The sequence below is a fragment of the Rhinolophus hipposideros genome (assembly GCF_964194185.1).
Source record: "Rhinolophus hipposideros genome assembly, chromosome: 9".
Taxonomy (NCBI): Eukaryota; Metazoa; Chordata; class Mammalia; order Chiroptera; family Rhinolophidae; genus Rhinolophus; species Rhinolophus hipposideros.
Window position 1 is genome coordinate 25,398,510 of NC_138055.1, and position 14,583 is coordinate 25,413,092.

Sequence of the window (14,583 nt, forward strand, 5' to 3'; positions counted from 1 at the left end):
CCCATACACCAAAATTAACTTAAATTGGATCAAAGATCTAAATATAAGACCTAAAACAATAAATTGCATAGAAGAGAACATAGGTATTAAACTTATGAACCTTGGGTTCAGAGAGGATTTTATGAATTTGACCTCAAGGGCAAGGGAAGTAAAAATAAACAAATGGGACAATTATCAAACTAAAAAGCTTCTGTACAACACAAGAAACAATCAACAAAACAAGGAGGCAACCAACCAAATGAGAGAAGATATTTGCAAACAACATCTCCCATAAGAGGCTGATATCCAAAACATAAAGAACTCATACAACTCAACAATGAAAAACCAAATCACCTGATTAAAAAATGGGCAGACGACCTGAACAGATACTTCTAAGAAGACATAGAAATGCCCAACAAATATATGAAGATACTCAACTTCACTAGCTATTAGGAAAATGAAAATCAAAACCACAATGTGATACCATCTCACACCTGGTAGAATGGCTATCATCAAGACAAGTAATAACAATTATTGAAGAGTTTGTGGAGAAAAAGGAACCCTCATACACTGCTGGTGGGAATGTAAATTGGTACAGCCACTGTGGAAACAGTATGGAGGTTCCTCAAAACATTTAGAATAAAAATACCATACAACACAGCAAACTCTCTTCTGGGTATCTATCTCAAAAATCTGAAAACATTTATCTGTAAAGATATATGTACCCCTGTATTCACTGCAGCCTTATTCACAGCGGCAAAGACACGGAAACAACCAAAGCATCCTTCGATAGATGATTGATATATAAAGAAAATGTAATACATAAGAGTTCTGACAATTAAGTTTGCAAATTTGTTGCAATGATGTTGCTAAACTTTTTTAATATCAGAGAGATTATTCATTATGAATTTATACCAACTGGACAAACAGTTGTCCAAGTTTACTATTTGGAAGTGCTGAAAAGGCTGCATGGAAAAGTTAGATGACCTGAAATTTTGGACAACAATTCATGGCTTGTGCATCTCTACAATGCAGCAGCTCACACGGCACTGTCTGTGAGGAATTTTTCAGCCAGTAAACAAATAACTGTATTGGAATACCCTCCCTATTCACCTGATCTGGCCCCCAGTGACTTCTTTCTTTACTCGAAGATAAAGGAAATATGGAAAGGAAGACATTTTGATGTCAATTTGATGTATTACCCTTTGATCAAGGGTAATACGACGACAGCTCTGATGGCCATTCTAGGAAAAAACTTCCAAAATTGCTTTGAAGGGTGGACTAGGCACTGGCATCAGTGCATAGCTTCCCAAGGGGAGTATTTTGAAGGTGACCATAGTGATATTCAGCAATGAGGGATGTAGCACTTTTTCTAGGATGAGTTCGCTGACTTAGTTATCGGAACTTCGTGTGTGTGTTTGTGTGTACAATGGAATATTACTCAGCCATAAGAAAAGATGAAATACTGCCATTTGCAACAACAACATGGATGGATCTTGAGATTATCATGCTAAGTGAAATAAGTCATCCAGAAAAATTCGAGAACCATATGATTTTATTCATATGTGACAACATATAAAAATGAAAGCACAAACAAACAAAACCTCATAGACGCAGAAAACAGTTTAGTGGTTATTAAAGGGAAAGGGGGGTGAGGGGCGGTAGAAAAGGATAAAATGTCAAATACATGGTAATGGAAGGATATTTGACTTTGGGTGGTGAACACGCAATGCAATATATAGATGATATATTATAGAATTTTACACTTGAAAACCTATGTAGTAATTTTATTAATCAATGTCACCCCAATAGATTTATTTAAAATTAATTAATTTTTAAAAGAGAAAGCAGAGTCTGATGCTTTTTCTATTATAACCTGATCACTACTATTTTCATTAAAACGTAATTTTTATCCTCAGAATAAAATGGAATGTTCAACTGAATTTAACCCATCCACTTTACGTATGTTTCTGTTCATAAACACTTAAGTGTTTTAAATTTTATTTGTATTGAACCTTAATAAAATAAAGGTAAGAAACACATGTACACAAATACACACACACACACACATAAACACACACAAGTTAATAAGCCAAAATTAACCTTTATTATGTATGAAAAAATCAAAAGAAATTAATGTCAGGGTTTCATGTTTATGTAAATAAAATATAGAAAATAATTCTCAGAAAGCATATAACAAATCAAGTTAGATTTTATTTAATAAAATGAGTATGTTTGCCTTTTCATAAATTTATTCTAATCTAGAAAATTTACTTTAAAATAATCTTCATTTTAAAGTTTCACATTTAAAAAAATATTTTAGAACATGGGTCAAACAATGTCAAAATTGCTAGTTAAACCAACCTTTCTTTCAATATTTAGTACTTTTTCATACTTAATAATTTTTCACAACATTTTAGATAAACTTCAGCATGCTCCCATGTTTTGAATTTTAACCTTTTTTGAATGATAAAACACATTTTAAGAATTTGAGAATTTTTAAACTAAATTAAAAGTATAAAACTCAATCTTCAATAACAATGTTACTACCTTGCAATATGTCTGATATAAATTGAATATTAAAATTAGTTTATCTAATACTCACATATTAGAATTTAGAGAAGAACCATTTATCCATTTCCATTTCTTCTGTGGTAACGTAAAATTTAATCCAATCCCATATAGAATTGCTTCAGTATCTATCAGGTTTTGTATGAGTTTCTGTAAATGGCACAGAAAAAATGACTGCATATTGAATGTTTTTGTCTACTCAGAATTTGCATTCTTCTACTCATCCTCTAAAACACAGTTCAAGTGTTACCTCCATTATGGAGACTTTTCTAATTCCCCCCTTAATTATTCCTTCTTTGTGATAGTTCTCTCTATATATAAATAATTATGTTGTTCTAGTCATCAAATTATAGTCAATTATTTGCTTGCATGTCTGTTCAGTCTCTCAGGTTGTGGCCTTCTTGAAGTTAAAGTCACTACTTTCATCCGTATAGAACCTTTAGGCTAAAGCCCACAGCTGTTGATATGGTTAGAAGAAAGTGGTAAGTTCTATTCAAGTATTTTATTTAATTATTTACCAATTCTTCCTGATCTTGAATTAGCAGCAAACTAGATTCTTGTGTGGAACAGTCAGCTGTACTGTTATGCCAAGTGTTAATACCACGAGAAAAAAACAAGCATTTCTCTTGGAGTGGATGCCAATGCATTGGGCACTTTACCGGACTTGGTCTCTCTAAAGTAAGAAAGAAAAGAAGAAATAAATGTTACCTTACTAATCTGCCCTCACTCCACTGCTACTAATCTCATACCAACACACACACACATACACACACACACACACACACACACTTCCTTATGATGCTCAGCAGTTTTTATCACTATGAGAACAATTAATCAATTTATTACAATTTTCAAGTTTTTGAGACCTACTGTTCATTCTGGAACCAACAATTAGAAATCAGTGACTAGTTATATTGAGCATATATGGAACCACAGAATATTAGAATAGGAAAAGACCATCAAAATAATTTAAGCAGCCACATTTTACATTTTAAGACACTAATAGACAGAATAATTTGGTCAAGTTCACACAAGCAGATGGTGGTAGAATCAAAACTATTTCTGAGTTTCCATAAATTCGTCGCCAGTGCTTATTCCACTCCCTGCACAATTATTAAACTTACCCCGCAAATTTTTACTTCAAATAACAAGCAAAATGCTAAGGAAGTAATAATTCATTTCACTAAATTAATGACAAATACCTGGAGAAAATTATCATAAGAAAATTTCTAACTGCCAAATGATATATTTGCCTACGTAATATGATTTATTGGATAGCATTTTCCAGAGGATTTTCTAGGTTTCTTAAAATGTTCTGTAAAGTGTGGGCACAGATCACATTCTGCTACAGTCATTCAAAAATAATAATAATAATTATTTATTTATTTATTTATTTATTTATTGGGGTGACAATTGTTAGTAAAATTACATAAATTTCAGGTGTATAATTCTGTATTACATCATCTATAAATCTCATTGTGTGTTCACCACCCAGAGTCAATTCTCCTTCCATCACCATATATTTAATCCCCCTTACCCTCATCTCCCACCCCCACCCCCCTTACCCTCTGTTAACCACTCAACTATTGTCTGTATCTATGAGTTTTTGTTTCTCATTTGTTTGTCTTGTTCCTTTGTTGTTTTTGGTTTATATACCACATATCAGTGAAATCATATGGTCCTCTGCTTTTTCTGTCTGACTTATTTTGCTTAGTATTATACTCTCAAGATCCATCCATGTTGTCACAAATGTTCCTATATCATCTTTTCTTACAGCTGAATAGTATTCCATTGTGTATATATACCACAACTTCTTTATCCATTCATCTATGGAAGGACATTTTGGTTGTTTCCATGTCTTGGCCACCGTAAACAAAGCTGCAATGAACATTGGAGCACATGTGTCTTTATGGATAAATGTTTTCAGATTTTTTGGATAGATACCCAGGAGAGGGATTGCTGGGTCATATGGTAATTCTATTCGTAATTTTTTGAGGAACCTCCACATTGCCTTCCATAACGGCTGCACCAGTCTGCATTCCCACCAACAGTGTATGAGGGTTCCTTTTTCTCCACAGCCTCTCCACCACTTGTTACTATTTGTCTTGTTGATGATAGCCATTCTGACTGGGGTGAAGTGATATCTCATGGTGGTTTTTATTTGCATTTCTCTGATGATTAGTGATGTTGAGCATTTTTGTGTATGTCTATTTGCCATTTGTAAGTCCTCTTTGGAGAAATGTCTCTTCAGGTCCTCTGCCCATTTTTCAATTGGGTAACAATAATTATTTTTAACAAACACAGTTGACCATTGAACAATAAGAGTTTGAGTCACGTGGGTCCACATATAGGCAGATTTTTTTCAATAAATACATACAGTACTGTGAATGTATTTTCTCTTCCTTGTGATATTTTTAATAACATTTTCTTTTACCTGGATTACTTTAAGAATACCATAAATAATAGATATAATATGCAAAATACGTGTTAATTGACTATGTTATTGGTAAGGCTTCTAGTCAACAGTAGGCTACTAGTAGTTAAGTTTTGGAGGAGTCAAAAGCCATATGCAGATTTTCAACTGTGCAGGGGGGCGAGCACCTCTAACCCCCAAGTTGTTCAAGGGTCACCTATACTTACTGGAACAAGATTTATTTCTTAATGACGAATACAATCAATATTAAAGAATTCATTTATATTTGAGTTTTATTAATTTTCAGTTCAAAGTTAACTATTTGACATGTTCATTGAAATCATCAAGTATTCCACTTCAACGCTTATTTTACTTTTTAACTTGATATTTGGCTATTAATTATTGAATATCCTAGTAGCGGCTAGGATATTCAATGAGGCAGTATGCTCTGGTGGCAGTGTGCTCATAAGGCAGTATTCTCTGGTGATTAAGATCATAGGCTCTGAAATGAGACTCCCTAAGTACATTTCCCAGGGTCACCACTTACTACTTGTATGACTCCAAGTGAGTTGCTTAACCTTTTTGGGCCTGAGTTTTGTCAAACATAAAATCAGAGTGATAATACTGTGTTTCCCCGAAAATAAGACCTAATTGGAAAATAAGCCCTAGCATGATTTTATAAGACATTTCCTGAAAATAAGCCCCAATGCATCTTTTGGAGCACAGCTTAATATAAGACCTAGTGTTATTTTTGGGAAACATGACACTATCTTAACATATGGGATGTTATGAGCCTTAACTAAAGGAATGCATGATATTTATCAGATGTTAGCCATTATTTTTAGGAAATTCAAGCCACAAAATTACCTGTTGTTTCATTTCTTTTCTCTTGAACATCCACACTGCTTTTTTCTATTGATGATTTTTGTCTTAAGAATATCACTAGTAAATAAGGAGAGACTATTAAAAAGATTACATACTGAAACATGGTGAAATGTTTATATTCTATTTATCACTTCAGGAAACTAAGTTATCTCGATGAGTTTGACTATGGACTGTAGATAAGGGCAACAGCAATATGGTGACAAAGGGTCTAGTCAGAAGACAGCATACATAAAGAAACAAACAAACAAACAAGAAAACACGTAACAAGTGAATTCACACAGACAACTTTGTCATCAACTAGACAAATAAACTTAAGGGTTTTACTTAAACTCTTACATTGCTTAAACTCTTGCCTGAAATTTCTCATTTTTGAGTGAGTTTTATTATGCATATCCCAAGGGAGAGATTGCCTAGTGCAATCTGGAATTTAGTAGGTATTTAAGAAACTGTAAACAATTGGAAATTTACGTTATCCTCGTTATTGTCATATTTTCATCGCAATTGTCATTTTTTAAAAATTTCTTGAAACACTTGTGAAAAACCCCAGGAAGACTATCAGAGAAATGGGAAAGGCTTAAGTTTGTGAAGTGGATATGGACTGAGCAGTGTTGAAGCATTGTTTTGTAATTTTTTTTTCCATTGGGGTTTCACTAAGTTTGGGGTGGCCAAATTATGTTAAGATATTTTAATATTATGATAGGAGTAGAAAAAGTAGAGCAAGAAACAAATGATGTTGCATCACTTACCTGTAGCACTCAACCCAATTACAGTCAAAGCAAGAAGAATCACCCCAGTACACGCAAGTTTCAGAGCAAATCCATGCCAAGGTGGACCTTGACAGACATCTGAGAAGTTAAAGAATATAAAATACACTCGATTAACTCAATTTATCTATTATAAAAAGCAAACGTGGTTTGGATCACATGTGGAAAGTCAGATTCCAGTTGAGAGCTAGAAGCAGTAAAGAACATTTATCAGCCATCTTAACGTTGAGTCACAAGATGGGATCTCAGATGTAAGAACTTGCTCATGATAAAATAGAAATATTTATACTTGTCTCACGTATGAAGGATTGATATAAGAATCAAGTGAAGTATATGTGACAATGTTTTGAAAATTTCAAGTGCAAAATGAAGCATGTATCCTATTGCAGGAAGGAAGTCATAGGATTTTGTCTACAAAGGATGGCCTTCATTCTAGACAGCTTTAAACACATGCATTTCATAGGAAAAAATATAAAAGAAGAACTTATTAGTTTAAAAATATTGGGAACCACTGGGCTATAGCTTCCAAAATTAAATCATCTCTGATGGGGCTTGTTCTGGTAATTTATACTTTACTCTACTTGAAGCTGTGTTTAGGAAGCACCTATACCTCTGATTTAATTACAAGACTCTGTTTCCATTTGGTTTATAACACATTAGATATATTATAATTATAAGTTGTTTTCTAAATAGTATTATTAGAGACAAACGCCTTTGCAAGTAAAGGCTTTCAAATTTATATATTGCTACTGATTTATTTATGTTATCTATTTCTTTTTATATTTTTTCAGTATACATGATCTGAGTCACACGTTAAAATATTTAGTATTAAATAGGTTAAAATGTTGTATTTTATTATCATTAACTGTGCCAGGGTGACCTACTTTGTTTTTCACACTCTCTTGGTCATTAAACTGTACAAACCAGTTTGTAGACAACTGCTAATGGTCTCTTCCATTAGGATACTGACATTCATACAGTTAGCTGTTTCTAAAAGGATCCTGGGGAGATGGAATTCAGGATAGCTAAATGTGATAAAAGATTATGGGAGGAGACAGTTAATAGATTAGATTCACGGTAGTGACAGGTGGGTTACCATCTGGAGTGGGAGGTTGAAATAGATGCTCAGAGGAGACTCCAAGACTCTGGGCATACATCTGAATATGGGAAAACCAAACTTGAAAATATTGACCTAAAACTTCTAATGAGAGACAGAGTGACACAGAGTGACGAACCTCAATGAACATAAGACTAGCCCTAGGATATCATTGCCTCCAGTTGTATATATGTATACTGACTTACCTTTCTGTCTCTTTTCTTCCTCATACTTTTCTCCCTTGAAATTTTGCAAAATGAAAAACTCCAGATAGTCACTATTTGAATATTTATTATTGAAGTATAGCAGTAATTAAGAGCAGAGGTTTTTGACTGTAGCAGATCTGAGTTTGAGCATGCTACTTTGAGCAATGTATTCAACCCACATAAAGCACAAATCTCCTCACTTGTAAAATGTAGAATCCTATCTACTTCATAAGGTTTTGAAAAGGATTATTTGAAACAATTCTAAAAAGTTAGACTAGTGCCTGGTACATAGTACCTGTTCAATAAATATTAGGGTTTTTTTAAAGTCTTTTTAAAAAACTATAGCTAAAAGGTAATTTGGAGTGACTTTTAAAAATAATTATTCATTTTTGCTAAAATTTAAGGACTTGAGTGGAAGGTCATGCCTGGGCGGGATGCTCTCCTATATTAAGTTTTCCTGCACCACCGCATAAGATTAGAATTAATGAAGTTACAACAACAAGAGTCCAAGTAAACTTTAGTTATCTAAAAATACCCACTTAGGCCTGTTTTTTGGAATGTAGAATCACCTTACTCCATTGCTTTATCCTTTAGGGGCTTTCTATCAAGCAGATATGACTCTATAAAAAGTCTATAAAAAGTCTACAAATCCCTAATCAATCTGGCTTCCCATTACTTCTCTAATTTCATGTCCTTCTAGTCTTCATACATACATGCTGCTATTTCACACTAACTTACATGCTCCTCCTGCAATGTGACAGGCAAGTTCTCATCTGAGGGATTTTGTCTTGTCTGGTACAACTTCCTAAAGGCTCTTCTTCCAGAGAACATGCCTTTGTCCTGCAATTCTTTCAGGTCTTGACTTAAATCTCATCTTGTCAGGGAGAGCTTCTATAATTATTCTGTTTGATATGGTACCCTCCCAAAAAGCTAAATTTCAATTTTAACTTTTATTTTTCTCAATTGCACTTAATATCACCTAAACTTTTCATACATACGTAGTTTTTTGTTTATTTGTATGTCCCCATAGTAGTATACTATAAACTCAATTAAAAATTTTTTTTTCTTTAGTTTGTTTACTGCTGTACCCTCAGCACCTAGACCATGCCCAGCACATAGTAGGTGCTTATTTTTTGATGAATGAATAAACTCTAGAGGCATTTTGACAACACCTCATCAACTTTTGTAAGAGAACAAACCCATCACTGTAAACAAAACTAGTAACAACTCACATTTCTCTTTGGTTCACTGACAGCCTTTGATACAATCACACTATTCTATATGGTTACCACAGCGTGAACAGCTTAGCTGAAGAGCTCAGTAGTGTTTGCACAATAATTATAATACCAGATTAGTGTTTTATAGTCACACATTTTGTTCTGACTTTATTTTATTTTTTTCATATTTACTTTAAGGATGATATTTTGTAAGATAATGATAACAATCCAACTAGACAAATTTCCTGACCCATTGACTTGGGATCATAGATAGTAAGCAGCTTTTGTAGAAATCTTACTGTCTTTCTCTGTATTCATTTTCTGACAACACTTTTCAACACCATCATCCCGCTTCCCACTTTTGCTAGATCTGAAATAAAGAATAAGAAAATCTTTCTCTTACCCATCAAAAAATAACTTTAACTTGACCAAATCCTGACTGTAGTTATCAAAATCCTCCAATTTCCCTTCGTTCCCATATGAAGAGTATAGTGAAACTTATTTGATAACCCTAAGATTTTTTCACAATTTAGAATGCTGATAATGTAATACTTTCAAACTTATACCAAACCATCTTAAAAACGTATAATCCATATGGTTAGCACAATACAGAATGAATACCGGGTTGGATAAAAATCACAATATTATTGAGATTTGGTTAGATTTCAAAAGGTAATACTGTGTCATGATAATTTTATACACGTTTTTGCCTAGTTTCCGGTCTTTTTAAAATCCATTCCTAAGCTATGGCATCTATTACCTACTACCTGATATTGTAGTTCACCTTTTCTTCCCTTCAGAATAGTAACTCCTCTAACACACAGAAAAGTGCCAATTTCAACAAATGTCAAATAGGTTCATTAATAATATTTTACCAGGGTCTTGTGGTTTGTCTCCTTTTAAGGTGTAATACTTTTTGAGTTACAAACTATCAGATTATAATTATTCCCAAGTCTTTGATCTTAAATATGATTTCTTCCAGAAAGATTTATCCCCTTTTCTTTGGAGACTAAAGGATGCTTATCATTAATCCAACACTTTGTATTCTAAAAGGAATGTTGTGGATGCAAACACCCTGGGACTTAATTGTAGTATTAGTATTATGTAGGAGGATTTGGAATAAGGTAGGTTAGTATTACAACAAGGTAGTAATGTGTCCTTCAAATTTTTCTTTTGTTCACACATTTAAAATATTTTTCCAGGTTTTTAATCCAAGGATCAGTAATAGGAGCAATGGTTGCTTTTCACACTGATATCTTGATAAAAAAGAAATCTCTAAGGTATGTTTTCTCCCCAGATTACCTACAGACAAGTTATGTTATTTAACATTAATAAGATGTATGCTCATCTTCAAAACAACACTTTAAAGCCATATATTTACAAATAAAATCTAACTCTGGAAGATATACAAATGTCCACAGGAAAATCAAAGCCACTTACCCTGAGGAAGAGATGGGGATGATGAAATTTCAGGGGGCGACGAATCCCTGGATAATTTTAAATCAGCATATGTTACTTGTCTGTCCATTGAAAACAGGAGAATGTGGCATTAACCATGTGCATAAGGGCAAACTCCAAGTTCTATAAGGTAAGATCAGCAAAAGGAAGTCCTATTCTAACATGCTTTGTCGTCTCTCTTGTATTGGTACCCACCCACATTTTTAGCTGTGGGTTTTCTTCATAAATTAGTGACACAATCCATTTACTGGTGTCCACAGTGCTTAGACATGTACTATCTACTTTGCATATATATATATGAGAGATTATATATATTATATATATATGAGAGATTATGCATGCAAACACACTCATATATAATATTAAAGCTGAAGATTTTAGAGGGTTAATGACTAAATGATTATAAGTTACTCAGACTTAGGATGTTGCAATAGTAGAAATAATATTGAATAGCTCAAGGAAAACTAAAGGTAGGTTTTTCATTATGTCTCCAATTTTGACATTGCGCTTTACCAGGTTAATAGTGGGAGTTGGGTGAACAGAAAAATAAAGTAAAAACAAAATTACTTTTGAATGTGAGGAAGTCAATTGAGGCAAGAAGATGGCTACAACATGGAGAAAAGAGTAATAAGACTCTTTTTGTACAGGAAGTTGAAAGTACAAGAGAATCCACTCCAGGCTTAAAACAGAAAAGAAAATTGTGACTTCAGCCAGGTGGCTGAACTTGGAAGCTATCGTTTTTTTTTTTTTTCTCCCACAGAGATACTGAGCTGAGAATAATATATGGAGCAGAATACTTCTGTGAGGGCCCTAGAGACCAGTTAAGAAGGTATGCCACTAAGATCATTGTAAAACCGAGAAGAAATTCTAATAAAAGTGTTTGAATAATTCCCAGCATTTGGTGCACCCATCAATGCCCCTTCCCCTACACCGCATAGTATGGATACATTAGGAGGACAGCCCATATTAGTTGCGATGCTTCCTCAAAATGGAAACAAAACAGTGGACTATGCATTCAACATCTGGATTGTTTGGGGCTACTCAAGGGACAGGTTTCTGTATTGAATGACTTACGGTGCTTATAGGACAAGTGCAAATTTGGAAGCCACTGAAAACTGAGGCAAGAAGCACACAACACTGCTGTCCTGCAGCCAGACCAGGTTGCGGCAAGAGATAAGAAAATGTTTGTGATGTTCTACAACCTTCAGCCAGGCTGACTGGTGAAGGTCTTACCCTTCAAGAAACCAGTACACAAAGACTTTGAGCAGTGGTTGTTTCTTTAAATGCTAAAATATCCTACCCTACTCCTCCAAAGCAAACCATAAAAGAAACAGGGAAACATGGCCTAATCAAAAGAACACAATAAAACTCTAGAAATTGACCCTAAAGAAGTTCAGATCTATGAGTTGCCTGATAAATAATTTAAAGTAACTGTTATTACTATGTATGGTGATGGATGTTAACTATATTTATCGTGGTGATCATTTCACAATGTATACAAATTCAAATCATTATGTTGTATACCTATAACTAATATAATGTTACATGTCAATTATGCCTCAAAAAAAAGATAAAATAACTGTTAAAAGATGCTTAATGAGCTAAATGAGAATATTGAAAGACAACTTAGCAAAGAGAGTACTATGAACAATTGTACACTAACATATTGGATATTCATATTGGAAATGGATAAATTTCTAAAACACACCAGATGGAATCATGAAGAAATAAAAAATGTGAACAGGCTAGTAATGAGTAAGATTGAAATGGTATTTAAAAACATCCTTAAGGGGTGGCCGGTTAGTGCAGTTGGTTAGAGTGCAGTGCTCATAACACCAAAGTTGCTGGTTCGATTCCCACATGGGCCAGTGAACTGCGCCCTCCACAACTAGATTGGAAACAATGGCTTGACTTGGAGCTGATGGGTCCTGGAAAAACTGTTCCCCAATTTAAAAAAATTCTTTAAAAAAAAAAGCCCTTACCACTTCTATTTAACATAGTATTTGAAGTCCTAGCCAGAGCAATCAGACAAGAAAAAGAAATAAAAGGCATCCAAATTGAAAAAAAAAAATAAGAAGACATGTGTCTCTATTTAGAGGTGACACCATCTTTAGAAAATCTTTAGAAAACCCTAAAGACTTCACACACACACACACACACACACACACACACACACACACACACACCACAAACTGTTAGAATTAATAAATACATTTAGGAGGCAACAAACCGAATGGGAGAAGATTTTTGCAAACAATACCTCTGATAACAGGCTAGTATCCAAAATATATAAAGAATTCATACAACTCAACAACAACAAAAAACAATCCAATTAAAAAATGGGACCTGAATAAATATCTCTCCAAAGAAGACATACAAATGGCCAATAGATATATGAAAAAATGCTCAACATCACTAATCATCAGAGAAATGCAAATAAAAACCACCATGAGATATCACCTCACCCCAGTCAGAATGGCTATCATCAACAAGACAAATAGTAACAAGTGTTGGAGAGGCTGTAGAGAAAAAGGAACCCTCTTATACTGTTGGTGGAAATGCAGATTGGTGCAGCCGCTATGGAAGGCAGTGTGAAGTTTCCTCAAAAATTAAGAATAGAATTACCATATGACCCAGCAATCCTTCTCCTGGGTATCTCCCCAAAAAATCTGAAAACATATGTCTGTAAAGATATATGTGCTCCATTGTTCACTGCAGCTTTATTTACAGTGGCTGAGACCTGGAAACAACTAAAGTATCCTTCGATTGATGATTGGATACAGAAATTGTCGTAAATGTACACAATAGAATACTATTCTACCATAAGAAAAGATGAAATAGTACCATTTGTGACAACATGAATGGATCTTGAGATTATTATCGAAATAAGCAACATAAGCAAAATAAGTCAGACAGAAAAAGTAGAGAACCATGTGATTTCACTGGTATGTGGTATATAAACCAAAAACAACAAAAGAACAAGGCAAACAAATGAAGAAACAAAAACTCATAAACACATACAACAGTTTAGTGGTTACCAGAGGGTAAGTCGGGAGGCGGGTGGTAGATGAGGGTAAACGGGATCAAATATATGGTGATGGAAAGAGAACTGACTCTGGATGGTGAACACACAATGTGATATATTTAGATGATATATTACAGAATTGTACACCTGAAATCTCTGTAACTTTACTAACAATTGTCACCCCAATAAACTTTAATAATAAAAAAACACATTCAGCTAAATTGCAAGACACAAAGTCAACACACAGAAATCAGTTGTATTTTTATGCATCAATAATAAAACCATCTAGTAAGGAAATGAAGAAAATAATTCCATTTATAATAGCATTAAAAAACAAAATACTTAAGAATAAACTTAACTGACAAGGTGAAAGACTTGTACACTGAAGGTTATGAAACATCTCTCAAAGAAATTAAAGAAGACAAATAAATGGAAAGATGTTGCTTGCTCATGAATTAAAAATAAGATATGCATACTACCAAAAGTGATCTACAGATTTAATGCAATCCCTATCAAAAATCCCAATGGCATATTTTTAAGATATATATAAAATCATCCTAATAATTACGTGGAATCTCTAGGGACCTCAGAGAGGCAAAACAATCTTTAAAAAGAACAAGTTGGAAGACTCATGGTTCCTGATTTCAAAACATATTATAAAGCTACAGTAATCAAAACAGTGTGGTACTGATGTAAACATACAGAAAAAAATACACACCAGTGAAATAGAATAGAGAGACCAGAAGTAACCCCCCATACATATGGCAATATGATCTCCAACATGTGTGCCAAGATTACGCAATGTTGGGAAAACTAGATGTCTTGTACACCTGAAAGAATGCAGTTGGACCCTTATCTTACACTATATACAAAATCTAACTCAAAATGGATTAAAGACCTAAATGCAAACTGTAAAACTATAAAACTCCTAGAAGAAAGCATAAAGGAAAAGCTGCCTGACATTGAACT

General features: G+C 33.8%; 1 protein-coding gene across 1 annotated transcript; it reads right to left on the bottom strand.

Annotated features, from left to right (window-relative positions):
* Positions 1-2,580: 2,580 nt before the first annotated feature.
* On the bottom strand, positions 2,581-10,659 carry KLRB1 (killer cell lectin like receptor B1; the record flags this gene model as incomplete). Its single annotated transcript, XM_081058933.1, has 5 exons — positions 2,581-2,700; positions 3,069-3,223; positions 5,831-5,905; positions 6,595-6,693; positions 10,572-10,659. The coding sequence occupies 5 exons, from the start codon at positions 10,657-10,659 to the stop codon at positions 2,581-2,583; spliced, it is 537 nt and encodes a 178-aa protein (XP_080915059.1).
* Between the last annotated feature and the right edge of the window lie 3,924 nt (positions 10,660-14,583).